The 25714-nt window shown below is 44.2% G+C and overlaps 4 protein-coding genes across 5 annotated transcripts; 2 read left to right on the top strand and 2 right to left on the bottom strand.

The window, feature by feature from the left end:
• Positions 1-18: 18 nt before the first annotated feature.
• ngs (notochord granular surface) lies at positions 19-4002 on the bottom strand. 2 transcript variants are annotated; one of them, XM_058057752.1, is made up of 12 exons: positions 3262-4002; positions 2658-2858; positions 2429-2582; positions 2208-2357; positions 2016-2135; positions 1779-1874; positions 1506-1640; positions 1329-1439; positions 1150-1260; positions 960-1084; positions 662-895; positions 19-223 (listed from the first exon to the last, which is right to left on the bottom strand). In XM_058057752.1, exons 2-12 carry the CDS (start codon positions 2834-2836, stop codon positions 121-123), a joined length of 1518 nt encoding a protein of 505 aa, XP_057913735.1. In that variant the 5' UTR covers positions 2837-2858; positions 3262-4002; the 3' UTR covers positions 19-120. The 2 variants fall into 2 exon arrangements, with proteins under 2 accessions (XP_057913735.1, XP_057913736.1); XM_058057753.1 differs by having other exon boundaries at positions 19-220; positions 2658-4002.
• On the top strand, positions 3286-8584 carry ccnc (cyclin C). The gene is made up of 12 exons (XM_058057765.1): positions 3286-3449; positions 3784-3890; positions 3970-4054; positions 4149-4218; positions 4522-4573; positions 5910-5965; positions 6391-6426; positions 6492-6583; positions 6675-6742; positions 6828-6907; positions 7327-7445; positions 7513-8584. The coding sequence occupies exons 1-12, from the start codon at positions 3418-3420 to the stop codon at positions 7565-7567; spliced, it is 852 nt and encodes a 283-aa protein (XP_057913748.1). The 5' UTR covers positions 3286-3417; the 3' UTR covers positions 7568-8584.
• Positions 8585-9100: 516 nt separating this feature from the next.
• On the top strand, positions 9101-14659 carry faxca (failed axon connections homolog, metaxin like GST domain containing a). Its single transcript, XM_058057804.1, has 6 exons — positions 9101-9655; positions 10572-10707; positions 10784-10980; positions 11068-11285; positions 11955-12071; positions 12706-14659. The coding sequence occupies exons 1-6, from the start codon at positions 9387-9389 to the stop codon at positions 13011-13013; spliced, it is 1245 nt and encodes a 414-aa protein (XP_057913787.1). The 5' UTR covers positions 9101-9386; the 3' UTR covers positions 13014-14659.
• Positions 14660-15890: 1231 nt separating this feature from the next.
• pou3f2a (POU class 3 homeobox 2a) lies at positions 15891-18781 on the bottom strand. The gene has a single exon (XM_058056935.1). It carries the CDS (start codon positions 18643-18645, stop codon positions 17449-17451), a length of 1197 nt encoding a protein of 398 aa, XP_057912918.1. The 5' UTR covers positions 18646-18781; the 3' UTR covers positions 15891-17448.
• Positions 18782-25714: the final 6933 nt, after the last annotated feature.

Below are 25714 nucleotides of genomic sequence, written 5' to 3'. Positions count from 1 at the left end.
TTCCTTCTCATTTCTTGCGTTGTTTATTTTCTTTGCATTGTGTATTGTAAAATAAGTCATCCAAACACACACACGGGTGAAGCAGGTTAGGTTGAATATCAGGTTGCGAGTTGGGTAGTTTTATCCTTGCTTTGCGTCAGCAGCAGCAGCAGCAGCTTCGGAAGTGCTGAAGGTATCCTCATGTGTGTCACTGTCGTTAGTGTCCTCGTCTGTCCTAACTCTTCTAGGCAGACAGAAGGGTCACAACAAGGGGAAAGTAGGATTAATAGACACAACTGGACATGATTATCTCTCCCTTTATAATATTGTGGTTTTTCAGAAATGAATGGGAAAATGATGGCTGTTTGGTGGTAGACTATGGTATATTATTAGCCAAAACATATTGAAATACAAGTGATATGATGTATTGTGGTCTTAGATGATTAAAGTGAAGTTTAGAAGAAACAAATTCAAGGCTAAATCGGCCGTCTCAAGTCCCTGTATTTATTAACATTGAAAGAGACCTGAATCCTCTTTCAAAGGACTGCAATATGAACACAATGACTGACTCCATTTTTTTTAGGGACCAAATGTGAAAGTATCTAAAGTGAACAGACCTGAGACCGGTCTCAGTTGTTGCTTCATTACTCCCTTAAAGAGTTTGGCAGATGTGCCACTATACCTTTCAGTTGTTTCCTTTGCCTTGTCCTCATTGGTTCTTTCAGGTGGCGGTGAGGCGCCCTCTGGTCCAGCTTCACTGGCACTCAGAGCTCCCTCCGCCTCCATCATGGGTGCGTCGGCGGCCAAGGGTGGGGAGGGGTCGCTGTCTGAGACCACTATTGTTTTGGATGCTGGACTCAGAGACAGGCTGCAGACCATCGTGCTCAGACGGTGGTCTTCACCCTCAATCAGTTTCCTGGCAAAGAGAGAAAATGCCAGTATCACTTTTGTCCATTTAGTGTATTGCGTAACTGTCACACCTGTAGGTTGTAATCTCAATCTCCAGAGCCATCTTTACATTCAGTAAATCCTGATGTTCTCGCAGAAGCATAGCAATCTTCTCCTTGGTCACCTTCAGCTCCAGATTAAGTGCTTCGATGCGCTCCTGTTCCAAGCAAAAGTTGTTTATTCTTGAAAGACTTTTTAGTGTATAATATATACCATAAATACCTGCAGTTCTTGCTCTTTCTCCTTGTATTTGCCCAAAGAGTCACGAATCAGAGCCTCCAAGTATGCGTTCCTTGTCTTTAGTGCATCCAGCTCTCGCTCTTTGATGAGAATCTACTCCCAAAAAACGGTACGTTTTCACCTTTTCTCAAGCAGAGACATGAAGTATAAGCTTTACTCACATCCTTCTTGTGACAGCCCATCTCCTCCCTCAGACGGCGAAAACTTTGGACGTGCTTGCTGGAGACGTCGCTCAGATCCTGAAACTTTGCCTTGTACCAAGCGTCCATGTCCTGCAGAGTAAAAACCCAAACCATCACCTCTGCAGATGAAGTCTGGCTTCAACTGCTGCAGCCCACCTGGAGGTTTTTAGCGGCCATGCAGTCGTACTGAGACTGGATCTGCTTTAGTGCGGAGGCCAGATCCGGAACACCAAAGGTCAGGTCAATTTTAGAGGTGACTGAGGAGATCTTCTGCATCAGCTCTTCAATTTCCTTTTGGTGGAACAAAAACAATGTGAATTATGTACATATTAGATTATATATTATTGTTGATGTTCAAGATATTTGTGCTTTCTAAGCGTCCATTTGTGCCATGTTTGCATTTAGATTATTTTTTTTAAGTAACCTTACCTCTTTTTGGACCCTCTGCAGAAAATCCATCTCCATCTCGAGGTTCTCAAGCTGTTTCTCCAACGTGATGCGTGCTGAAGTGGCTTTGTCCACATCCTGGAACCATGTCAAAAAAATATAACCCAGTAGATCAGGTAAAGCAGTTTTTTATAGGAATACAATTAAAATGTGAAGTAAAGTGATCAGGTTTTTTTTTTAATCTCTTTCTTTCTTTGGAAAATGGTGACAGTGCATTACCGGCCGAAGGGTGTTTATCTCACTCTCAGTCTTCTTCTGCGCTTCCACAGCAGACTCAAACTTGCTCTTCAGCAAGTTGAGCTGGCCCAACATGGCTTCCTTTGCAGCCACAGAGAAGTCCTACGGCGGCAGGGGGGAGACAAACAGACTGATGTCATCGAGTCATCATGTTGTCTTTATAGTCCTCCTCACCCTCTGGACTCGTGTTTGGTCGGTGACCCGGTTGAGATCCTTTAACTGGGATTCATACAGCTGCCTGAGACCAGATGGTTGGACATGGCAGCTCTTCAGGGCCTCAATCTCAGCCTCTAGCATTTTGTTTTTGGACTCCAGCGTACGAACCTGCAGGAAAAAAAGACATTTTTCTATCTTTAACTGTACTGACCCCTGAATGAGCATATCATGATGGTGACCTTTTCAATGTAGGCCGCCAGACGATCATTCAGAGCCACCATCTCCTGCTTCTCGCCGGCTCGGGTGGCCATGAAAGCCTGGTTCTCTGCTGCAGCCGCATCCAAGTCCAGCTTTGGTCCGAGTCCCATGGACATACCATAGCACACACTTGCACTAATAGAAACACATTACAGACACTGATTCTTCCATGTGAATGAACGATATGGAAACAATATGGAGGGGAACAACCTGGTTAGGCGAGACTTCTCAGAGCTGACCCTGTGCTCCATGGTTCTTCCCCTACGGGTGAGGCTCACTGATCGATGACGAGTGGGAGACACGCTGCACACCCTGTCGACTTTGCTGTCGGTTAAGGTGCTGTCAAAATGACGGCGGTAGGAAGACCTCCTCTCTGAACTGGAGCTCATGTTGGTGGTTCCTCTGCAGGGACTGAGTCACTTACAGTCAAATGGTACAGAGGTGCCGTGTGTGGGGTCCTTATATATTCAATCCTTCCCAGATATTTAGCAGGAAAGTAAGAAAGCTGCCCAGCCCATGCATGACTGTCCCAGCAAGCATCTATCATTGTCACAGCAAACAAGATGAGATGACAGATTACATTGACTTCCTAATTTAAAAAAGGGTCTTGAGATGGTCACAAGTAATTTAAAGCTAAAAATAATTAATACAGTTAGGTGATGCATATACAGTACCAGTCAAAAGTGTGGACAAACCTTTTCATTCAATTGTCTTCTTGCTGTTATACTTTTGTATTTAAATTAAATACAAAATTATATTTTGTATTATATATTATTTTGTACACGTGTTATAATCAATGATAAGGTTAACTTACTGATTTTTTTTCCATCGACTTTGACTAGCGGAACCTTCTGTTACAACCGTTTTCACCGGACGACTTTTTGCGTTACCCCGCCATCTCCGGTAAACACTTCTTTGAACGAAAGTAACGTCAATTGAAAGTGTTCTCCACTACCTCGTCTCGTTTGGAATGGCTGGAAACTTCTGGCAAAGTTCTCACTAGTAAGTTTTAAGTGAAATACCTCGATGTGATAGGTTTTCGGGGCCTGAACTGCAGTCTTTTTTTACGCGGCCTAGCGTTAGCATTGCGGAAGCTAGCTACCGCTCTCGAACTGTCACTACGAAAACCAAACTACTGTTTGGCTAAAACACTAGTTTGGGTTATAAAAGACGAGACTACTTTTAACCCTACATGTTAGTGTCATGTTAAATAAACATGACGGAAGTCCTAATTTTTAACAAACATAATTGGTGGTCACTTCTGCCGTGTTGTGCTATGTCTTACTGCTAATAACTGTGTAAAGTGAGTCAAATCCACTGTATTCGTCTTCCCCAGTCTGCAGTGGGTGCTGGACAAGCAGGACCTCATGAAAGAACGACAGAAGGACCTGAAGTTCCTCTCTGAAGAAGAATACTGGAAGCTGCAGATCTTCTTTGCCAACGGTAATTACATTATGTGCCATTGTCTTTGACAGATGAGGTCGAATAAAGGGTAATGTATGTGGTCTCTTCCTCGTATCAGTCATCCAGGCGCTGGGAGAACACTTGAAACTGAGACAACAGGTTATTGCCACTGCTACTGTCTACTTCAAACGCTTCTATGCAAGGTATGTCGTGTATAATCTTAATTCCTATGAAGTATTTTCACACCAGTTGTGGTGTAAACCCTCGGCTAACAGGCATTGTCACCTTCACTTGCAGATACTCGTTAAAAAGTATAGACCCAGTTCTCATGGCTCCTACCTGTGTTTTCTTAGCTTCTAAAGTGGAGGTAAGTACACCTTTTATTTAGCAGTTGTACTGAAAAGGGATATTGGGGCCACACTGCAAAGAAAAAATAGCTAAATTCCCATAAAAGCAGGTACACATGCTAATGTGTTTTTTTTTCTCCCATTATGACATTGTAGCATTATGAAAATGTGTACATTTTTAATGACAATTTGTCAGAAGATTACATTTTTTCACTATATATTTTGCATATTATTGTTTTTTTTCCTATTAGGGTGGCCCGACTACATATTGTTGTAGATTTAACCTGTAAAGTAAGTAATTTAGTAATTTTTATTTTTTGTAGGAATTTGGAGTGGTTTCCAACACCAGGCTGATCTCGGCAGCCACATCCGTGTGTAAGTCAGTGCTTCTCACTTACTGGGGCGGTGAACTCTCAGGGGGTTGTGAGAGGCAGGGTGGACTTTGAATACCAATGCAGACCTGTCAACATGTATGAATTTATTGTACTCGGCATACAGTTTATACCACTGGTATAAGTCAACACACACATTTAGGGGTGTCCCATTACAACTTTTTCGATCCAATATTGATATTGCAGCCTTGAATACAAGCCAATTCCAATATGGATGTGATCAGTACCAATCATACATACTTTTATTACTTTAATTTACTTTGTTGTGTGGGGAAAAGGCTTGATCAATTGATATTACTCAGAGAACAATAATCAGCAACAGTAGGTATGAGAAAACCTGACCTATCTACTTCTTTAGGCATCTGGGGTAGTGTTGGTCATTTGTATTTGCTGGTATAAATTATTCCAATGATAAGAAAATGACTGGTTTAAATGATAAATGTAAACAAGCGAAGTTGATGACATTATTGATATGTAATTTGAATGAAATGCTGTCAAGGAACGTTCGTGTGAGCAAGTATTTACTTGACGGACAGTGGCGAAGGTTGGCGTGAATGGAAGCTAGCGGGGTTAGCTTCGTCTAGCATGTAAGTGTGGTTATGTGTGTGCCACTCGGGTTGGATGGCTTTTACCGCCTCGTGTTTAACATCTTTCATAATGCGTGTCAGAAAAATATCTACTAGTCCTTCTCAAAAAAATTGCATATTGTGATAAAGTTCATTATTTTCTGTAATATACTGATAAACATTAGACTTTCATATATTTTAGAGTCATTACATACAACTTCATTGCTGATTGTTGCAAAAAGGTAAAGAAAAACCAAAAATCCCTATCTCCAAAAATTAGCATATCATGAAAAGGTACTCTCAACGAGCTATTAACCTAATCATCTGAATCAATGAATTAACTCTAAACACCTGCAAAAGATACATGTGGCTTTTAAAAACTCCCAGCCTGGTTCATTACTCAAAACCGCAAGGGCAGGGTCAATGCAGCTAGCTATCAGGAGATTTTTGGAGCTGACATCCCATTACAAAAATTAGCCAGTTTGTTACCAATAAATAAATGTGCTTAACAAGGTTAGCACTCTGCATTGTTGCCATCACATGGGCTCTATTCACCAATGTTGGGGCGGAGTCTGGGATCGACTGCTTGTATCTGAGCTTTTAAATGCACGCTGATGGTACTCTTTTTTTTTTTCTTTTTTTTTTTTTTTTCCCCCCCTGATATCGGGGCACCCCTACATTCATTGTCTCAGTGTGCTGAATGGAAAACTAAGAAGACATTGTTGATATTCTTTGTCTTTTTCCTCCAACCAGTGAAAACAAGATTTTCCTACGCTTTTCCAAAGGAGTTCCCATACAGAATGAATCATGTAAGTTTGTATTCACAGTGAATTGAATGGCAATTGAGTGTGTCAGCATGGTGTCAAGTTGTGAAGCAGCCATTTTTATTTATCCATCATCACCATAGCGGAAGCTTTGTTTGACATGTTCTCTGTCCAGGAAACATCTATTTATAATGTGTGTACACGGAATGACTAATGGGTGTGAATTAGCAGGTGGCTCCCACATAGTTAGTATATATTACAATATTATAATAAATAGGCTTTATGGACACTACAAAAGGGTGGGGTGGATTACTACAGCCATCGTACTGACTTGGGTTTTTCATTAATTTTATAGTTTAATGAAGTTTTTTTACTAGGAGTGCACACACTGAAATCAACTGGCAAAGAAATAGTCACATTTTCTCTCATTTTCATCTTTACCTCCTGCATTGAAAATATTTTTTCTGCAGATATTAGAGTGTGAGTTCTACCTTCTGGAGCTGATGGTGAGTTTAATATTGTTGTTGTGTTATTTTATGGTTGCTGAGTTTCTTTTTTTTTAATGTTTCAGGACTGCTGCCTGATTGTGTACCACCCATACAGACCACTGCTGCAGTACGTGCAGGACATGGGCCAGGAGGACATGCTGCTGCCGCTGGCCTGGTACATGTCGTTGCTTTTCTGTGCATCCAAAGCTTTGTAGTCTTCTTTGCATCACATACTGTGTGTGTGTGTGTGTGTGTGTGTGTGACAGGCGCATTGTGAATGACACCTACAGGACAGACCTGTGCCTGCTCTACCCTCCCTTCATGATCGCACTGGGTAAGATTAGTGGCCTCACTGCGGCCACTTAGTGCGTCTCCATGGTAGCTTGCATTGATCCTTGTTGCTTGTTGTCTTCCCTCAGCATGTTTACACGTGGCCTGTGTAGTGCAACAGAAGGACGCCAGGCAGTGGTTTGCTGAACTCTCTGTCGACATGGACAAAGTAAGACACTTTGTATGGTGCTTGGCAGTTGCTTGCCTGCAAACAGACTCAACATATATAATAAATCACGTTGAGTTATTAATATTTCAACTGGGGACATAGTGTCCAAGCCACACGCTTGACTCACTTGCTGTTGATGAATAACTATCGTGTTGCTTGGTTTCTGTTTTTAAAGATGAAACATTTACTTAATTATGCATGCATGCGATATGTATATATGTCACATCATATTATACTACTCTTAATCTAATAGGTCTACTTAGATTGGGCCTACATCATGCTACTATGATGCTTGATATTCCTAGAAAAGAAAGCAACACTTAACCAAATATTGCCTCCTCTACAATCCGCATAATTGCCCAGGACATTATCATGCTGTCTTGACAATAACACCATTGCAAAACAAACAATGAATCCAGATCCTGGAGATCATCCGTGTCATCCTCAAGCTTTACGACCAGTGGAAGAACTTTGACGACAGGAAGGAGATCGCCGCCGTGCTGAACAAGATGCCCAAACCCAAACCGCCACCAAACAGGTAAAAAAAAAAAAAGTGAGCATTAATTGTAAATATGTCAGAGAGCTCATTTTGTTTTTGTTTCCAGTGAGAATGATCAGAGCTCCAACGGCAACCAAAGCAACTCCTACAGCCAGTCGTAGCACTGAGAGAGCAGCACAACGTTGGTGACTTCGCACATTCAGACGACCCCGTTCCTCCTCTGGGAAGGAGCAGCAAAAAGTAAAGGTGCGCTCCACGCTCCCAATTAGACTGCTGGATAATGGTAGAGGGCAAGGTGGTGGTGGTGGGGGGGGTCTACATACGATGATCCTGACATCCTTGAACATCCTAGAAGACTCATTTCAAACTTGATCACAAGGTGTGCGTGCGCGTGTGTGTGTGTATGTGGGGGGGGGGGGGTGTATTCCTCAGGGACTGCGGTAGTCGTGTCCACTTACAGTAATAATGTGATGCTGTGCTCTTTCAAGACAAGAACAGACTATTTTTTAACACCCCTTTCCATATTTTCCCTCCTCCCTTTTGTAAATATATTCATTTATTATCAGCTGATTCTACTTGTGCTTCTTATTTTAGTGTTTACTTGCCGCCTATTATATATATTTTTTAAACCTTTCCACCTACTCAATGGAAGTTATGTTTGTGTTTGGCCGCCATCTATTTAATCAAGGAATCGTGGTGTTACACCTGTGCACAAATGTGAATGTGTGTGTGTGTGTGTGTTTGTACCAATAAGGTACTTTTTAAAGCCTTACAAAATAAAAGCTGCTGACAGAACATGTTCCATTTTTGGTAAAACTATAAAATGTATTTTTGGGGAGGATTTTACAGCAGTGCAGAAGCAGAGGAAGCATCTCACATTTCCTTCTTAAGGCTTGTTCGTGTCCCCAACTCATTCACTTTTACCAACGTGTGTTTGTGCTTGGAAGCCATAGACTGAAATGAAGTGCTTCCTTTTCCCAATTATACTCTGCCTTCTGGCATTTTCCTCCCCGGCCAGCAGTCTCCATCTGCTACATGACTGTTCACTTGAGTCAAAGATGAAAAAAGGGCTTTTTCCTTCACCGCGAGCGGGATATTCCAGCGTCACCTGAACTGTTTTTGGTTTTTGTCTACTTGAATATACCGTAATAAAAATATGGTGTAAAAAAACAAAACAAGCTACAAGTTCCAGTTCTATTTTTTTATGCCAAGTGCATGAATCTTCCGGATGATTAGAAAAGCAATCCAAGTGTGTTTGCCCTATGTATGTATGTATGTATATATACATGTATGTACATATATATGTAGTGTGTGTACAAGTGTTGAGTTGGACCCCTAGTGGTAAAGCTAAACGTAACAAGCTACACATGTGATGTTTTGATCATAAAGCAGAATACATCACGTACTGTACAATTACATACTGTTTAATGGTAAAATATATACAAACTACGTCTTTTTATTTGTAAAAGTGGCTGTATTAGTCTGTAGCTGTTGGTACTACAGAGAATCGTGACGTAACTGCAGTTTCATAAAAGTAGCGGAAGTACATCTTGGCTAGCCGCAGCTGGCCTTCAGAGTAAATGATTTAATGTTTATTTAGATGAAATAGAGCTGCCAAAATCTGACACATTTGATACCGTGATTTCTTATCTATACAGATAGTACCTCGTTATACTCTTGATTAATTATCGGACCTTTTGTAGTTCCAGCCGTCAACAAAATTTCCCATGAAGGACCCAAACCGGAAGTGCTGCTAATGACATGTCTAACTTGCTGGTAACAAGCGACGACAGGCGACATCCGTTGAGGATGCGGCGGACCCCGCAGCGGGGACGAGCCGCGGGCGGGATGCTTGTGTCCGCTGGCCTGCCGTTGTCGTCGCCACCCCATCTCTCCTGGACCCCGCTGCACCCATGAGGCCGACGCCGATGACGCCCCGAGCAGCGACAGCGAGGCGGAAAGTGTCCGCGGACGGCGAGCATGTGCTGCAGCTGCTGCTGGCGCGTCGGGTTCGCATGGACGCGGTCGTGTGTGGTTGATCTCGGCCGGAACCAAAGCGTCTCTGTCCCTTGCTACGCCGGCGAACCGCACTCGTTTTATGGGTCCGTCATCGTCCTTCCCCCGCACGACCACGGCGGGATCATGTCGGCGCTGGGGTCGGACGCCTGGTGGCGAAAGACGCTCTATTTGACCGGGGGGGCTCTGCTGGCCGCCGCTGCCTATTTGCTGCACGAATTGCTGGCTATCAGGTAGCAACACAATCGGGGGGGCATGGACCATTGCCACCTCTTATCCGTTCATGGCTTTGGGGTGCTCTGCTGTTTTTACCCTGGGGGGTTGTTATTACTTAATGTTGTCAGGTTAGGTGGGGGGTGAGAGGAGTCTGATTCGTGAGTGGGTAGCTGTGATGTAACGGAACATAACCACCCCCACCCCCCACTCCCCAGTCAACATGGCAGTATTTCATTTGTATTGAAATGAACAGAAGCTAATGCTAATGACACAACATAGTAGCGTTTTAAATGATCCCAATGCAGCTTTTGGAATGAGAATGATCCTTAAGGTTATAACCTTAAGGATCATTCCCATTATCATCGCTTTATGGGGGACAGGAAGTAACTGCAATCCATCTAAAATGTTTTTGAGTTGCTGTATTTTAAAATGTTGTGTTTCCTAGCAGATGTTGACATCCATGCAACGGCACACCCACTGTTAAATCATGTGACTTAACCTCTCGTAGATGCTAATATTTTGGTGTTTCAAACACATTTATTATCTCTTATGGCGCCGTGAAGTGGCTGTTTTGCTTTCACAGTGGATGCTGATGATTACATTGTGTGCTTCCCGTTTTCATCGTGGAGTGAGCTGGTGTGATTCTTCATGCTGCAGATAGTTGAGAGAGGAATAGCAAAACAAGCAACAAAAGGCTCCTATTTCAGCACTGGACAGCTCCATACAGGACTGCCCGTGGACGTAGTAACGTTGTAGTAGTGCAGTCTTTTAAATGACCAGCAGGGGCATAGCATAGTATGAAAGGAGCAAGAAGCAGTTAATATAGTGCTTTAACAAAGGTAATAACACAAGTTTTTTAGGTTATTAATTGAGCAATGTCTCATTATTATGAACGTAGATCTCTGTAATGTCATATGGGTTGCTGTGTTTCAGAAAAGAAGAAGAGTTGGACTCTAAAGACGCCATCATTCTGCACCAGTTCTCACGACCCAAAACCGGCGCCCCGTCCCTGTCCCCCTTCTGCCTCAAGATGGAGACCTACCTCCGCATGGTGGACCTGCCCTACCAGGTAGTCGTGGTCCGAGTCACTAAAACATGCTTTGATACAGCGGTAAAATCCTGAACGGGCAACGTTTCCCCTCCAGAACTACTTCGACGGCAAGCTTTCACCACAGGGCAAGATGCCTTGGATCGAGTACAACCACGAGCAGGCGTGCGGCTCTGACTTCATTATCGACTTCCTGGAGGAGAGGCTGGGCGTGAGTCTCAACAAGAGCCTGACGCCGGAGGAAAGGGCTGTGTCGCGTGCTGTCACCAAAATGGTGGAGGAACACTTCTATTGGTGAGGGACAAACAAAACAGAATGCTGTAATATGCATGCCGGACCAGTAGGTGGCCACTCAAGTTGACAAACACACTCCCCCCACAGGACCATCGCCTACTGCCAGTGGGTGGACAACCTGGAGGAGACCCAGAAGATGTTGTCCGTGAGCGGGCCGCTGGGCGAGCTGCTCAAGTGGATCCTGAGTCACGTGACCGGTGGAATCGTCAAGCGGGAGATGTACGGACATGGCATGGGACGCTACTCCAAAGAAGAAGTCTACGCCCTGATGGAGAAGGACATGCGCACGCTGGCCACCCTGCTAGGTGAATGCTATACTTACATAAACACTTATAGTCGTCCCAAATGCGATAAGTCAATTTCCCAAGTAGGATTCAATATTAATAAACAAAATATCTTTGTAGTTAGAACATAGAAAACCTGTTGATACAGGGTTTAACATTATTATTGTTTACGTCACATTGTGGAGGCGATGGTATCACTACAGGGACATAACAAGATGGTCGGTGCTAGCATAGCAAGGTACTGAGCCAACTATAGCTTCTTCAATTTACTTCTTTTAAACAAAATGTTTCAAACGGATTGGGGTAGAACGACAAAGAAGCCACAAATGTACCACTTCCACACAGAATGAGAGGGCTCGGCCGTGGCATGTCATGTGGGCTCGGCTGTGCAGGATCAGTAGCCAGCCTCCATGCGGTGTGAAAGGTAATGTCATCTAACATCATGTCGAGTGACCACAATACTACATAGAAGTTGTAGTACTATATTTTGATTAATAACAGGCCACCACTAAACAGCCATCACTTATTCATCACTCTGTACGGTGAGGGGGGCGATATTGGAACCACATACAGTGAGGGACCAGTGTATATGAGTATACGGCACACCCACAGGCAATGGTTGACATTACTGCCCTCCTGTGGTGACACACGGCACTGCAGCCTCCAGCTAAGCTGTGCTTTGTGTTGCAGGCAATAAGAAGTACCTTATGGGCTCCAAGATCTCGACAGTAGATGCCACAGTCTTTGGTCACCTGGCCCCCGCCATGTGGACCCTACCTGGAACCCGACCAGAGCAGCTCATCAAAGGTGAGTTCTGTTTTATTATTGTTATGTCGCTGTGCATGGTGCGTTACAGCGGCCAATGGCAGCAGAGAAAAGGTAGTGAAAGCCTACAGCAAAGCCAAATGACTTCAAGTGCAAGTTCTTCCCTCATTTATCACGGTCAATTGGTTCCAGATCTGGCCGTGATAAATGAATTTCCGTGAAGTAGGTTTCAAAAGTAATAAATACAATATTTTCATAGTTACCTGTTTAATTTTCCAAATACAATCTTTAACATTATTAGAGCTCTGTCGACATAAAATAACACCCCTACAATATCCCCATATATACTACAATATGTCTTTGTTGCTCAACTATACTTGATCACTGCAGGGACAGCATTAGCAAACCAGTTAGACAAACTAGTTAGGCTCCAATTCTAAACTTGAAGGGTGTAAAATTGAGTGGGAAGAAGGACAAAGACGCCAAAAATGTACCACTTCCACACAAGATTGGAGGAGAACTTCTTTTCACGTCGGACATGCCATGGCTGACTCCAATGGGGGTGATGTGATGACATGTCTCAATAATCGAACATGACTGATGCCTCGTGACCGGAATGCTAACGTTAGCGTGATAGCGGTAGCAGCAGTCATACAGGATCCTGTGTATCGTCCAGGTGAGCTGATCAACTTAGCCATGTACTGCGAGCGTATTCGCCGGCGCTTCTGGCCCGAGTGGTTTGTGGACTTGGAGGACTTCTGCTACAAGGACACGTCGGAGGGCAGCGTCTCGGCCTCCAGGCTGCCTGACCTCGGCCTCTATTCCCGCACGGACACCTTCCAGGACGACACCCACTCGCACGGTGCACACACCAGCCACACGCCGCCGCCGCCGCTGTCGCCCGCCAGCGACCCCACGGGCCACTCGCTGTACGACTCCGACATGGACACCGAGTGCTCAGAGATGGAGCTTCTCAAGTGTTGACGAAAGGTTAAAAGGAGGTCAGAGTCGCCGGAAACAACAACGACATAATCCACCACGTGCAGCAAACTTGCGTTGATGTCGCATCGCCGTAACCGTGGCAGCCGTGTGTGTTTGCCCCCCTGGTGAGCCAATAGCGCCACCTAGCCTCTACTCACTACGAAGGCCACATGCAGAAGGACGTTGATTGTGTAAATATGACCTACATATGCATAGAAATAGCATAGCTAGCCTGCAAATATCAGAGAATAACATCATGTCATGTAAATACTTCACCCACGTCTTTGCATTACTCATAGAAACGCCCCTTTACCTGATCTCAGATCAGTAGAAGCACCTTCAAATTGCAGTTTTAGCCCCCTTTTAGTCACCTTATCAAGTCAAAAGTATGGTTAGCACAAGGATTCATTTCATTGTTTTTTTTATTGTATTTTAGATTCATTTAGGATATTTATTGATTGATTTATTGAACGCCACCTCTATGATGATCATTTGGTGCTCATGATCCATATGTGGATAATTTGGCCTTGGCGGAGGTCTTCGCCCCGACTGAGTGCCATTCTAGTCTGTTTATGAGGATGCTGAGCTGTAACGGTGCCGCCTTAAAACACAGCTTGGTGTCAAATACAAAGAGGCACTGTACATAAAAAAAAGATTTGTTTGCTTGTCCATATTTATGTTATATATGGCTCCGCCCCTCCCACGGTCACGGATCACTGCGATGACAAAACACACATACGTGTAAAGGAAAGCTTTATGTTCCATGAACAAGAGCAGTAGATGGGACACTATTTATTTGCTGACTCATTCCCCCTTCCTTTGTCTTCTCGCACAAACATGCTGGTTGTTGTGTGCGTTTGTCGTTCAGCAAACGCACATGTTGCCAAAAAGCAAGGTCACATGTCAAAGGACAGCCTTATCCAAAATAACCATGCTCAGTTTCAATGGACACAGTCATTCACCCCCCCTCCCCCCAGCCAAAACATATTGTACGCTTTTTATCACAAGTTGCCCTACCAATGAATAAAATGAGACATTGTAATGCATGCAAACATGAAGTCCAGCCAAATGAACGAGTTCACGTATGTAGCGTTAATGTGTAGCGACATTCATGAGGTGTACTTTAAAAAAAAATAACAACGGTTTCCTTGATTCATTATTCTTTATTATTATTATTTTTTTTTTTTAAGAGGTCAGGCATGTTGTTGCCTCGTACCAGCATTATTCACGTTTGGCCTTAAGTGGGTGGGAAAAATGTTCTGTTTTATTTATATTGTGTATCTTATATTTTATTATGTCATATTAAATTGTGCTTATTTATTATTAGGATTTATATATATATATATATATATATATATATATTATTTGTATTTTTTTAATATTTGGGATGTATTTTTTTGGTTGTTGTTGCTTACTGGTGCCAGCATGCAATACTTGTTTTCTGTTATATTATTTGTACGTTTACAGCTATGTAGTAGAAAAGTGCAATATCCTGTGTATTTTAGTGCCCTTCCTGCGCTGTGCTGGTTGATATCTATGTTTTGGGTTGCCAGTTCAAGTCCTCACAGTCAACTTTCATCAGGCAAAAAAAGATAAGTTTTACCCAGAGAAATAAAACAAAAAAAACCCCTCATTTTGAATACATTAAATCAGATGGGTGTCACTAGAGGTCATAGACTGTATAAGCCATATAACATTGTATGTTATTGTATGTTAGTGTGTGTGCATCACATGTACATATGACAACATGATGTATTGTTATGAATGTATGTAGAGAAATCATTAAAAATGAGTGGAATATTATTTTTTTTCTCTCTCTCTCTACTCCAAAGGGTGCCGTTACTGTTGACTTGAAATTTCTCACACTGCGCTGTACAAAACAGCCACTGTAACTTGAGGGCGTTTCTCTGAATCACTGCAAAATTTAGGGAACCGACACGCACACGTGTGTAAAATCTGAGCAAGATTGGTTGAGAAAACATGGCAGCCATCACATGACTGTAGATACAACACACTGCTTGCATTACAAGTAAACCTATCTCGAACACAAATATTCCCCCCTTTTTCTTCACTTTACATCAAATCTTATTTAAAATATGTTGGATGTAATTATTGCCTCTACGGTAGTCAAACACAAAGAAGCTGAGAGAATGTCAAAACAGTCCCAGGAGGAAACGACTCTACACTGGCAGTACCACTGTTCTCCACTAGGTGACAGTCGCCGCCTGCTTCCTTTTTACACGTCACACAGCTTTTTCAAGTATGACGTCATGTTACAGTCGCCACAAGGTGAGCCTCCACTCGGGCACGTGACAGCAAGAAATGACGAGATTTTGGATTCAAATGAGATTTTCGATTAAAACACGAGTTTTATAACTTTTATACAATTTACATCCTTCATGATTGATTTTATGATGATGATTTTAAATGTTTTACGTCGTTGTTTCCACTGGAGCAAATGACAGCGGAAATACGTCATCCACGTCATCCAGTAGGATAGTTTTCATTCAAATACGAGTTTTTTGTGTTTTTTTAAATGGTTTTGGTCATTTAAAATCTATGTGTCAGCAATGTATATGTGTCTTACTGATTTTAAATGAGTTAGAAGTGAAAATCAAGGTAATGTTTTCTCATTTACATCAGTGTTATTAGCAACCAAACTCATTCAAGACCCCCCCCCCCCATCCCCACACATAATAATACACATAATAATACTCCCCTCATAATAATCCCAATTAAGGTGGTCTTTCACTGAGTTGTGTGGAACTCACTGAAAAACATTTGTTCCCACATTATGGAAATGTTTAATTTAAATTTTTTAATGTGTCCAATCTCTATCAGTTTCCCTTTCAGGTTAATAAGCATACAAGGACTGAAGTGTCATAGAAAACAAATAGGATTTAATGACAAAAAAGCATGTATAGAAATTGTGCAATCGTTGATTTGTTTTCCTCGTCACAGATTTCAGGTCGATAGTGATTTGTTTTGGTTTTGTATTCATTTCCACTCCCTTCCACCCACACAGAAACTCAAATACAGCTGGGCCTGCTGGGAAAAAATATTATTATCTATAATAATAATAATGCTAATAATGATAATAACCATTCCTGTAAGTATGTTGTCTATATAGCCTTTACATTCAGGAAGCTTTTGTGTTGTTGTGCATGTTGTTACAATGCACACACTAAAAAAAATGGCCTTAGTATTTATACTGAGTATATATATATATATACTGAGTATATATTTATAATGAGTATATATTCCACATCCTCACATCATCAAGCTGCATTTGAGTTTCTGATTTTCTCCCCAATTTATCAGGAGAATGAAGTCTCTTCAGCCTCCATATATGGTACAACCTCATCAGATAAGGTTACTTGTCACAGTAGCACAATAAAGTGTGTGTGTGTGTGTGTGTGTGTGTGTGTGTGTGTGTTGGCACAGACTGACAAGAGAAACAAACATAGAAAACAAGGCGTATACAAAAACCCAAAAGACAGATGAGATACATCCCACAAATAGTCTGGGTGAAGGTGTGAATCCTACAGTAGAGATGCTATGCCAGGAGATATCTCACTTCTTTTATTATTATTATTACTTTTATTTCATTATTTTTTTTTATTAATGTGCTCCATCTTCATAGGAGACGAAGGCAAAATTGGATTGCTTTTTTTTTGTTTGTTTAAATCTCCAGGCATTTTTTTAAACCCCTTTTTTTCTGGAAAAGTACAGAAATAACAAACAGCAAAACACACTGCACAGAAAAAGCTTTTAAGTGAAGCAATAATAGCTCTCAGTTATTATTATTGTCATTATTGTTGTATTATTATTATTATGAAATGGTGTATATAAAGAGTTTTCAGTAGAAATGTGCTGTGGTCGTAGCAAAAATGATTTGTATATTCAATTGAATTGTAATTATAAATAATATGAATGAGTGTAGCAGTATAGCAATCAGGACCCACGACAATAACAGCAGGCTGATTAAGAGATTCGTCAAATAATAACAACAACAATAATAATAATGATGATGTTTTTGCTGGCTTGAAATGTCATAGTCTGCTATTTCCTTCCTCACGTCGCCGTGGAACCCCTGTTGCTTTTGTTCCCCGGAAAGATGGCGCGTATTTACCCCTCACTGCGGTTCATCCAGCCCGTGGAAAAACATCCACATTTCACACACAGCCTGTTTGCACGCCATTTGGCAACAACGAAGCACCTTGTCTGCACACAGACGCAAGAAATTTGTTTTTTTCTTGTCTGCCCACGGCGGCCACATCCCAAAATACATGCCATAGTACATCCCATAATAGTCGCCATGAGTTCCGCAGCGTGCAGGAAACCTCCATCCTGCTGTCTGCTAAATCCAGGGTGTCCTTGCGGGTCGACATGTTGTGTGTGGAAAATGGCCTGATTAGGTCCAGAGGACGAGAGCGGGTCACTGCACAGGGGTCTGCCCTCCGTGGTGAGGGGGGCTGTCCCCGTACATGTCCTCCCCCCCCGGTAGTTGCCCTCCAGCGGGCGTCATCCTCTTCTCCTTCTGCCTCCTGTTACAGAACCAAACCCGAACCACCTCCTTCTCCAGCTGCAGGCTGTCCGCCAGGGAGTTGATCTCCGCCGCCCCGGGCTTGGGACACTTGAGGAAGTGGCTCTCCAAGGCCCCCTTGACGCCCACCTCGATGGAGGTCCTCTTTTTCCTCTTCCTGCCCTGCGCGGCGATTTTGTCCAGGCTGGTGGGGCTCCCCGAGGTGGAGTCGGCCTCCTCCAGCCACTTGTTCAGCAGGGGCTTCAGCTTGCACATGTTCTTGAAGCTGAGCTGCAGCGCCTCGAACCTGCAGATGGTGGTCTGGGAGAAGACGTTGCCGTAGAGGGTCCCCAGGGCCAGACCCACGTCCGCCTGGGTGAAGCCCAGCTTGATGCGTCGCTGCTTGAACTGCTTGGCGAACTGCTCCAGCTCGTCCGAGGTCGGCGTGTCCTCGTCGGACTGGTCCTGGTGGCCCCCGTGCTGCTGCTGCTGCTGTTGCGGCTGCTGGTGGCTGCCCGGCCCGCCTCCGTGGTCGCTCAGGTGCGGGCTGTGGCTGTGGTGCTCCTCGTCCCGCAGAGGGTGGTGGTGGTGCGGGTGTGCGTGGTGGTGCAGGCCCCCTTGGTCCCCCCCGGGCATCATGCCGAAGCCGGACTGGGCGTAGAGCAAGCCCTGGCCCTCAGACGTCGCCATGGCGGGGATGTGCGTGGAGGCGGTGCTGCCGGTGCGCCATGCTCTGGCGTCGTGATGCGCGGCGTGAGGGTGTCGCTGTTGCTGCGCGTCGCCGCCGGAGTCGCGCAGCTCCTCGCGGTCGGCGTCGTGCAGCACCGGCTTGACGTCCTGCTCGCCGAGGGGGCTGGGGGGCCACGTCGCCCCGCCGTCCCCGTGAGACAACGCCGCGATCCACTGGTGCGCGTGGCTGAGCGAGTGCGCGCCACCCGGCAAGCCGCCGTAGTCGCTCTGGAGGAGGGCGTGCGCGTCCCTGTACGCCTGCTGCTGCTGCTGCATGCTCCCGGATTCCGTGTGCGGCGGCGGCGGCGGCGGAGGCTGCGGCTGCGGCGCGCTGCCGGGGGCGCTGAGGACGCTGAAGTGGTTCGACGTGGCGGTGGCCATCACCACCGGAGTCGGGGGCGAGTCAAAAGGAGGCTTCCTCGGACGGGAAGCGGTGCGCGCCACGGGGCAGCCGGGCGTCTCTCTCCAGCATCTCCGGGGCGCTGTGCCAAGGGGACGCAGCGGCGCGCACCTGTGGTCCGCCTCGCTCCGCTCTTTATTGGCCGAGAGTGGCTGACAGATGTGGTTACCCCTGACAGCACCCCGCTCATTGGTCACGGGAGATTGTGCACAAGCCCCCCATCACTCTGCCCCACAATACTACCGCGTCCTGCAGCACGCCGGAGCGCTAAATGGAGGGAAAGTGTAAACACAGGAGACGCTCCATCCATCCTGGAGCCTATCCCAGCTGACTGGACTGATCACCTGACTGACACTCGACCATTCCGGCACTATTCGAAGCCGCTCTTTGGGGGTATGTGCTGTATTGCCGTGGAACATATCCCCACGGTTGAGGGGCAGGGGGGCGTGTATTTCAATATAATGGCTCTATTCAGTAAACAAAGACAGTGCAGTAGGTCTTTGGCTAGTGCCAAGGAGAAGTCTGAGCTTGAAAACCTTCTTCTGTAGTTCGAGTCCCTGTTTGGGAACACCGGGCCTTTCTCCAGTGAAATACGTCAACATACAAATCCAAGTCGGTATACAGGATAGCAGGATACCGCGTTTGTTCAGTATAACGATAGACAGCTGGAAGTATTCATGCACAACTTTACTACAAGTAAAATAATCCTTCACAGTCTCCGCACACATTCGAAAAAACTACCGTAATATTTCATCTTTAGTATTTATTGGAGAATTACTTAGTTTTTTATGTTGGTTTGCAAACCAAAGCGTGGCCTTAAACCGAGGTACGCCATAATTCCAACCCTATGCTGTGATTACACCCAACTGACATATCAAAACATTTATTTTTATATGATTCATGTTGTAAAAAAGGCTAAAAGCAACCTAATATGCTAACAAGTTACATATATATTTATATATATTTATATATACTTTTGGGTTAGGGTTAGGGTTAGGGTTTTTTTTTGTTTTTTTGCTATTCATTTTGTTATTAATTTCTTACAAAAATCAGTAATTTATAAAAAAAAAAAAGTAATTTGCATAGGAAATAATGCCAAATCAAATGAATCCGTTCAAAACACACAAAAATATGAACCAATTTTTTTTCCTCTAGAATGCTTACAAAATAATTCTAATTGAGGAATGAAAAATGGATGAATGAAAATTTAACATCACTTTTAGCTACATGGAAGACTCTTGTTGGCGGAAACGGTGAGGAGCGGGGAGAGAATTGGAGGAGGGGATCCACACCAACAACGATTTGACTCTAGTATCAAAGTATCAACGTTTTAATTTGAGAATGGATTTCAGAGTAAACCAATCTGGCATTGGAGGTATAGATATTTTAGTATCGATCCGCACATCACTAGTGTTGGGTGTGTGATCCAACAGGCGATGCTGGGAGTATCGTCCGTCTATATCTTTACTGATACCACATGATTCAATGTACCGATGGGTAAAATACGTACAAATATCATACGATACCAGAGGCAACATTTTGGTATAAATCGTCATCAAAAACCGAACTGTATGAAAGGTGGCGTGTTGGAAACCAGAGTTTTGACTGCAAATGTACTTCCAAGAAAACAAATATGAGAGTTGGGCCGCACCACTTTGAACACCCCCGCCCTGCACCGCTATCATCCAGCAACAAACTAGATAAGTGAACGTTCCATTCCAATATTAAATGAAATGTACACTATTTTAAAAAGCAAAGTATTTAGTTCCATCAAATCAGGGCCCGGGGCCTTGAGGTTGACACCTGAGTCTTGATGAAATAAAATATTAAAATACACCAAATCAACATTGATAAGTTGCGTTAAGATGAAAACGGTGCCTTCAAGTCCCTTCAAAGGAATATTTGAGATGCTTTTCCAGCATGGAAGATGCTGCAGAAGGAGACGTCCAGCTGGCTCTCCTGTCCAGAGAAGCTTCCAAGGGCCTTTTGCCCTGTTGCCATGGCGAGGGCGCTGAATGGAACAACAACGCCCACGTCACAGCTGCAATTGCTCTTCTTCTTCTTCTTCTTCTTCTTTTTGCTCCCTTCCAAAAGGGCCCAATGGGGGCCGCGCGCTCAGCCCGTAGGGACAAATAATAAGAACGGGGAGGGGAGAATGAGAAGGGGGGGTGGGGGTGGGTGGGTGGTTGTACGAGGGCAGCGAGAGGCCAAAGAGAATGGAGACCCTCAGCCCACACGCTGCCCTCCTCCACCTGCTTGTTGGCTAAACTTTGCGATGGAGGCAGCGGCCATGAATGCTGTTGTCTCGCTAAGCTCTGCACACAAAAAGGCGTGGAAAAGGAGGGGGTGGAGGTTGCGCCAATGTCAGGATTTGTTTTGGAAATACACCCGGCAGCCACAACATGAGGACCACCTGCACTATCTCACCAGAATGACGCCTTTATCAGCGTGATTGGAAAGAAATCCTTGGAGAGGCACATCTTGGGACGATTAGGAACCATTTTCATACCTCACATTAGTGGGACTAAATCTTTATTTTTCAAAATGTATCTCAGACCAGTCGTTTCAATTCTAATTGCATTTAAAAATAAGGGAATTTACTTTTGTCTTAAATTTATAGTTTTTCACAATGTTATTGACAGGAAGTAGGGGTGTCCAAAGTGCGGGATGTGGCACATAGTAGAAATAAAATTAAATTGTAAAAAAACAAGAAAAGTCTAGAGACATATAAGCTGAAATGTTGATACTAATAATTCATAACAAATATATTTGTAGGGTTTCATTTATTTTTCTACATAAATAAAAATATCAAAGAATATCCTAGAATTTTTCTGTACACTGCCCTTGGTGGAAAAAGTTTGGACACCCCTTTTAAGTTTTTAGAGTGAGTCAATTGTCAGGTGTGTAACTTCTTTTTGCACTTAAATGTCAATCAACTATGCTAGAATGCACTTCAAACACGACTTCATGGGATTTGGTAGGTTGAAGGTGATAAATTCTCCCACAAATGTACTCACCGCCCCCGCGGGTGCCCCCGATGGCCCGTAAGCCAACACGTAATGCTAACACTATGTGAAAAAAACAGCCTGATTTATTGTCTTCAAATATAAGACCAAACAAATATGATGTGGTTAAATGAACCCTGAAGGACAAACTAGCGGAGGTCAAAGCCGGCAGAGGAGGTGTAAGAAAAGGACACGTGTCCAAAACAATAAAAGGTAGCCATACCAATGCTAAACGAGGACATGCTAATTAATAAACACATTAAATCCAATCAAGCCGACGCCGCGCCAACGCCACAGAGTTATGGCGGATCAAAAGAACACTGCTTTATGATTAGTGCGTAATTCCGAGAATCACCAAATGTGTCGCTCGGGGGGAGTTGGGGTTTGCAAGGGGTGGGGGTGGGGGGTGGGGAGGGGGAGCGTGTGCAGCGAGAAGCAAAACATATTAGCCTAATGGTCTAATATGCAAACTACTGGCTGCCCAATTAGGGGACTTAATAACGCATAAACGATGCCAATCCTGCTCTTACAAGACGAAGAGGTCGCCGCTAATTCGAGTCAGAGGACTGGCTGTGCTGTCAAAACACTGCTTGCACACACACACACACACACACACACACACACACACACACATACATACTGTATTTGCCCACTGTTGTTCTGTGTCCAAGAGTGGCTTAATGATGGAGAATCTGAGCGTTAAATTAACACTAATTAAATGGTGCCGATGCAGTAAAGATTCAATTTCTGTGCCTAAGTGTCCCCAAACTATTTATCAGACGTTTATGATTAAATGCACACAACACAGAGCCAACACACACACACACACACACACACACCAAGAGGATTTTACATGTTAAATACTCCTTCTACACTAAGACAGTAAGAAAGCACCATTTTGGGGGCTTTCACTTTGTGTGACCGGCCCGTGTCCCTCCCCCTGTGGGAACCCAAACGCAGGGCTAACTAGAGTAAAGAGGGTGGGGTGCTGGGGGGGGCTCCATTATGCTGTCGGACACATGGAGATAATGGCCATTCCTCCACAGCTGGCCCACACAATCAAAGAGAGAGTGGAGCTTGGAGGATTCCAGCTTTAACCAGGCCATTGTGGCGGCTAATTACATCTGAATGCTAAACCCAGAGAACTCACCTCGCACCCCCCCCTCCCCATGAAGGGAAACCTGTGCAGAATACCCCAAACAACCCTTCAGGGATGAGGAAGAGTGCACACACACACACACACACACACACACACACACACACACACACACACACACACACACACACACACACACACACACACACACACACACAGCTTCAAAGAGTCCCAGCTCCCACAAGTACATGCACAGCCACCCTCATGTGGCACTCGGCATTAGATCAGATCTCAGCGTGCCGCACTGGCCAGCGATGAGGAGGTCTTAGAAGACTTAAGGTTGAATAGAAAACACACTCCAGAGCCGTTCCCCAGCACCCCCCCCCCCCCTGCCCCCACCCCGTAATCCCAAGCCACACATTCACTCTGCCCCCAACCGACCACCGTTTGGCTCCATCAGTGTCCCCCCAACACACACACACACACACACACACACATCAACCAACCACCATCAGCTCTGTTGCAGCAATGTTGTACAGTATAATGGCTGCCGTGTTTGCAATTCTTTATTTAAAACAATCATATGATGTTGTTTTTGTTTAGTGTCAGAAGTACAACAATAGTACAATAGTACATTGGACGTGTGCCAGCCTTGATGCTGGAATTTAGACATCTTAAAAGTGTTTTAGTAAGATCTATATGGAAGATCTATATATCTTTAATGCTAATGAGCTGTGTTGGCTGAGTTGGGGTAGGGTAACCCTAACCATAACCCCCTCTAACCCTAACCCTAATCCTAATCCTCACCATCTCTAACCTTCTAACTCTAACCATGTCTAAACCTCTAACTAACCTTTCTAATCCTAATCGCAGGGTTAAGGCTAACCCTCTTTTACCACTCCACTCTAACTCTAACCACAACCGTCTCTAACCATCTTCTAACTCTCTAACTGTAACACTTTCTAACCATCTCACCCTAACTATCTCTAACCCTCTAACTCTAATTATCTCTAAACCTTTAACTAACCATATCTAATCCTAATCGTAGGGTTAAGGCTAACCCTCTTTTACCACTCTAACTCTAACCACAACCATCTCTAACCATCTTCTAACTCTCTAACCGTAACCCTCTCTAACCATTTAACCCTAACCATCTCTAACCCTCTAACTCTAACCATGTCTAAACCTCTAACTAACCCTATCTAATCCTAATCGTAGGGTTAAGGCTAACCCTCTTCTACCCCTCTAACTCTAACCGCAACCATCTCCAACCCTCTCTAATCAGCGAACCCTAACCATCTCTAACCCTCTAACCTAAACCTCTCTAAACCTCTAACTAACCCTCTCTAATCTTAATCCTAGGGTTAAGGCTAACCCTCTTCTAACCCTCTAACCCTAACCCTCTCTAAACCTCGAACTAATCCTAATCATAGGGTTAAGACTAACCCTCTTCTACCCCTCTAACCACAACCGTCTCTAACCCTCTCTAACCATCTAACCCTAACCATCTCTAACCCTCTAACCTAAACCTCTCTAAGATCTAACCCTAACCATCTCTAAACCTCTAACTAACCCTCTCTAACCATCTAACCCTAACCATCTCTAACCCTCTAACCCTAACCATCTCTAAACCTCTAACTAACCCTCTCTAACCCTCTAACCCTAACCATCTCTAACCCTCTAACTAACCCTCTCTAACCATCTAACCCTAACCATCTCTAAACCTCTAACTAACCCTCTAACCCTAACCATCTCTAACCCTCTAACTAAGCCTCTCTAATCCTAATCCTAGGGTTAAGCCTAACCCTCTTCTATCCGGTTCTAAACCTAAACCATAGATCAAATTGATTAAGATAAAAGCAAGAAGACGCTGACACCTTCTGTCCAGTGGTTGGGGTTCACGTTGCTGAAGTGAACTGTCATAAACAACTTGGGCACAAGTTGACAAACTGTGGCTTTTTTTCTTCAATAAACTTCTCAAAAACTTCAAATTCAATCTAAGATTTTATGCTAATTCTTTCAAGACATTGTCAATTAAAAAAGGTAGAGTAGACATACAGTAATATGCTTCAATCCAATATGGATACACGTTCATACATCTTGAGATATATGCATAAAAGTAATCATATGCTGACAATACTCCCTTTCCCAATCCTTGTGTGCACACTATAAAGGTTTTGGGACACAATGGAACAGAATGGAAAGAACCTTGGTTAGCTAACCTAACATTGATTTACTGTTTCTTCTATTTATTTCCCCTTTTCACCCAAACTGCCTCCGAGAGGACAAATGGAGGAGAAACACTAACACACACAAATGCGTCCTCCATCCGCTGTCTTATTATGTAGCACCAATCAAGGGGTGACCACCATTCCGGTGCAAGCGTAAATTCCCATGGCCCCTATAAGACGTCCCATGTTGTATCGTGTAAGTGTCTTCAGAGGCCCCATAAAGACATAAAGGGAGGCTCCTCGGCTCTGGATGAGTGCTCGTAAGTCACTAGCAGGTGTTTTTAGCCTGACACTGGTGCACACCAGCACAGATCCATCTCATCTCTGGCTTTATAACATCCTACACACACACACACACACACACAAAGACAGGCACCATGTGTAAGTGCAGCCATATTTTACAAGCAGTTTGCTGCTTGTCATGAGCGTAACATGGGTGTGGGGGGGGGGGGGGGGGGGGGGTTGCTGCATGCATGTAAGACCTTGTGTCGTGTCTGCTTTGGAGGTTGCAATAACGAAAAGTCTCTTCCCTTCCCAAGATGGGGGAAGAGGAGGCGGGGCAGGTAAGTCGTTAAACCTACTTGAAAGCACAGCGCCCCCGATCGATAGTCCCGGGCTGAGCGGGGATTAAAATCAGGCTAAGTCTGTTCCGATCAATACTGATGGCTAACCCTGGGGTTAAAACAGGAGTAAATCTCCATACATGTCCATACACACG

Source organism: Doryrhamphus excisus, chromosome 19, assembly GCF_030265055.1.
Source record: "Doryrhamphus excisus isolate RoL2022-K1 chromosome 19, RoL_Dexc_1.0, whole genome shotgun sequence".
In the NCBI taxonomy this organism is placed as follows: Eukaryota; Metazoa; Chordata; class Actinopteri; order Syngnathiformes; family Syngnathidae; genus Doryrhamphus; species Doryrhamphus excisus.
This window is presented reverse-complemented; position numbering and strand designations above follow the sequence as displayed.

What these genes read in the sequence shown, in the direction of transcription:
- ngs (XM_058057752.1), bottom strand. Translation starts at nt 2,836, where the DNA reads ATGAGCTCCAGTTCAGAGAGGAGGTCTTCCTACCGCCGTCATTTTGAC. An exon ending in TGGCGGCCTACATTGAAAAG is followed by an intron (nt 2,358 to 2,428) that starts GTCACCATCATG and finishes TTTTTCCTGCAG; the next exon opens with GTTCGTACGCTGGAGTCCAA. An exon ending in AGATAAACACCCTTCGGCCG is followed by an intron (nt 1,875 to 2,015) that starts GTAATGCACTGT and finishes ACATGGTTCCAG; the next exon opens with GATGTGGACAAAGCCACTTC.
- ccnc (XM_058057765.1), top strand. Translation starts at nt 3,418, where the DNA reads ATGGCTGGAAACTTCTGGCAAAGTTCTCACTA. An exon ending in TTCTGGCAAAGTTCTCACTA is followed by an intron (nt 3,450 to 3,783) that starts GTAAGTTTTAAG and finishes CGTCTTCCCCAG; the next exon opens with TCTGCAGTGGGTGCTGGACA. An exon ending in TTCAAACGCTTCTATGCAAG is followed by an intron (nt 4,055 to 4,148) that starts GTATGTCGTGTA and finishes CTTCACTTGCAG; the next exon opens with ATACTCGTTAAAAAGTATAG.
- faxca (XM_058057804.1), top strand. Translation starts at nt 9,387, where the DNA reads ATGTGCTGCAGCTGCTGCTGGCGCGTCGGGTTCGCATGGACGCGGTCG. An exon ending in TGGTGGACCTGCCCTACCAG is followed by an intron (nt 10,708 to 10,783) that starts GTAGTCGTGGTC and finishes TTTCCCCTCCAG; the next exon opens with AACTACTTCGACGGCAAGCT. An exon ending in GTGGAGGAACACTTCTATTG is followed by an intron (nt 10,981 to 11,067) that starts GTGAGGGACAAA and finishes CTCCCCCCACAG; the next exon opens with GACCATCGCCTACTGCCAGT.
- pou3f2a (XM_058056935.1), bottom strand. Translation starts at nt 18,645, where the DNA reads ATGGCCACCGCCACGTCGAACCACTTCAGCGTCCTCAGCGCCCCCGGC.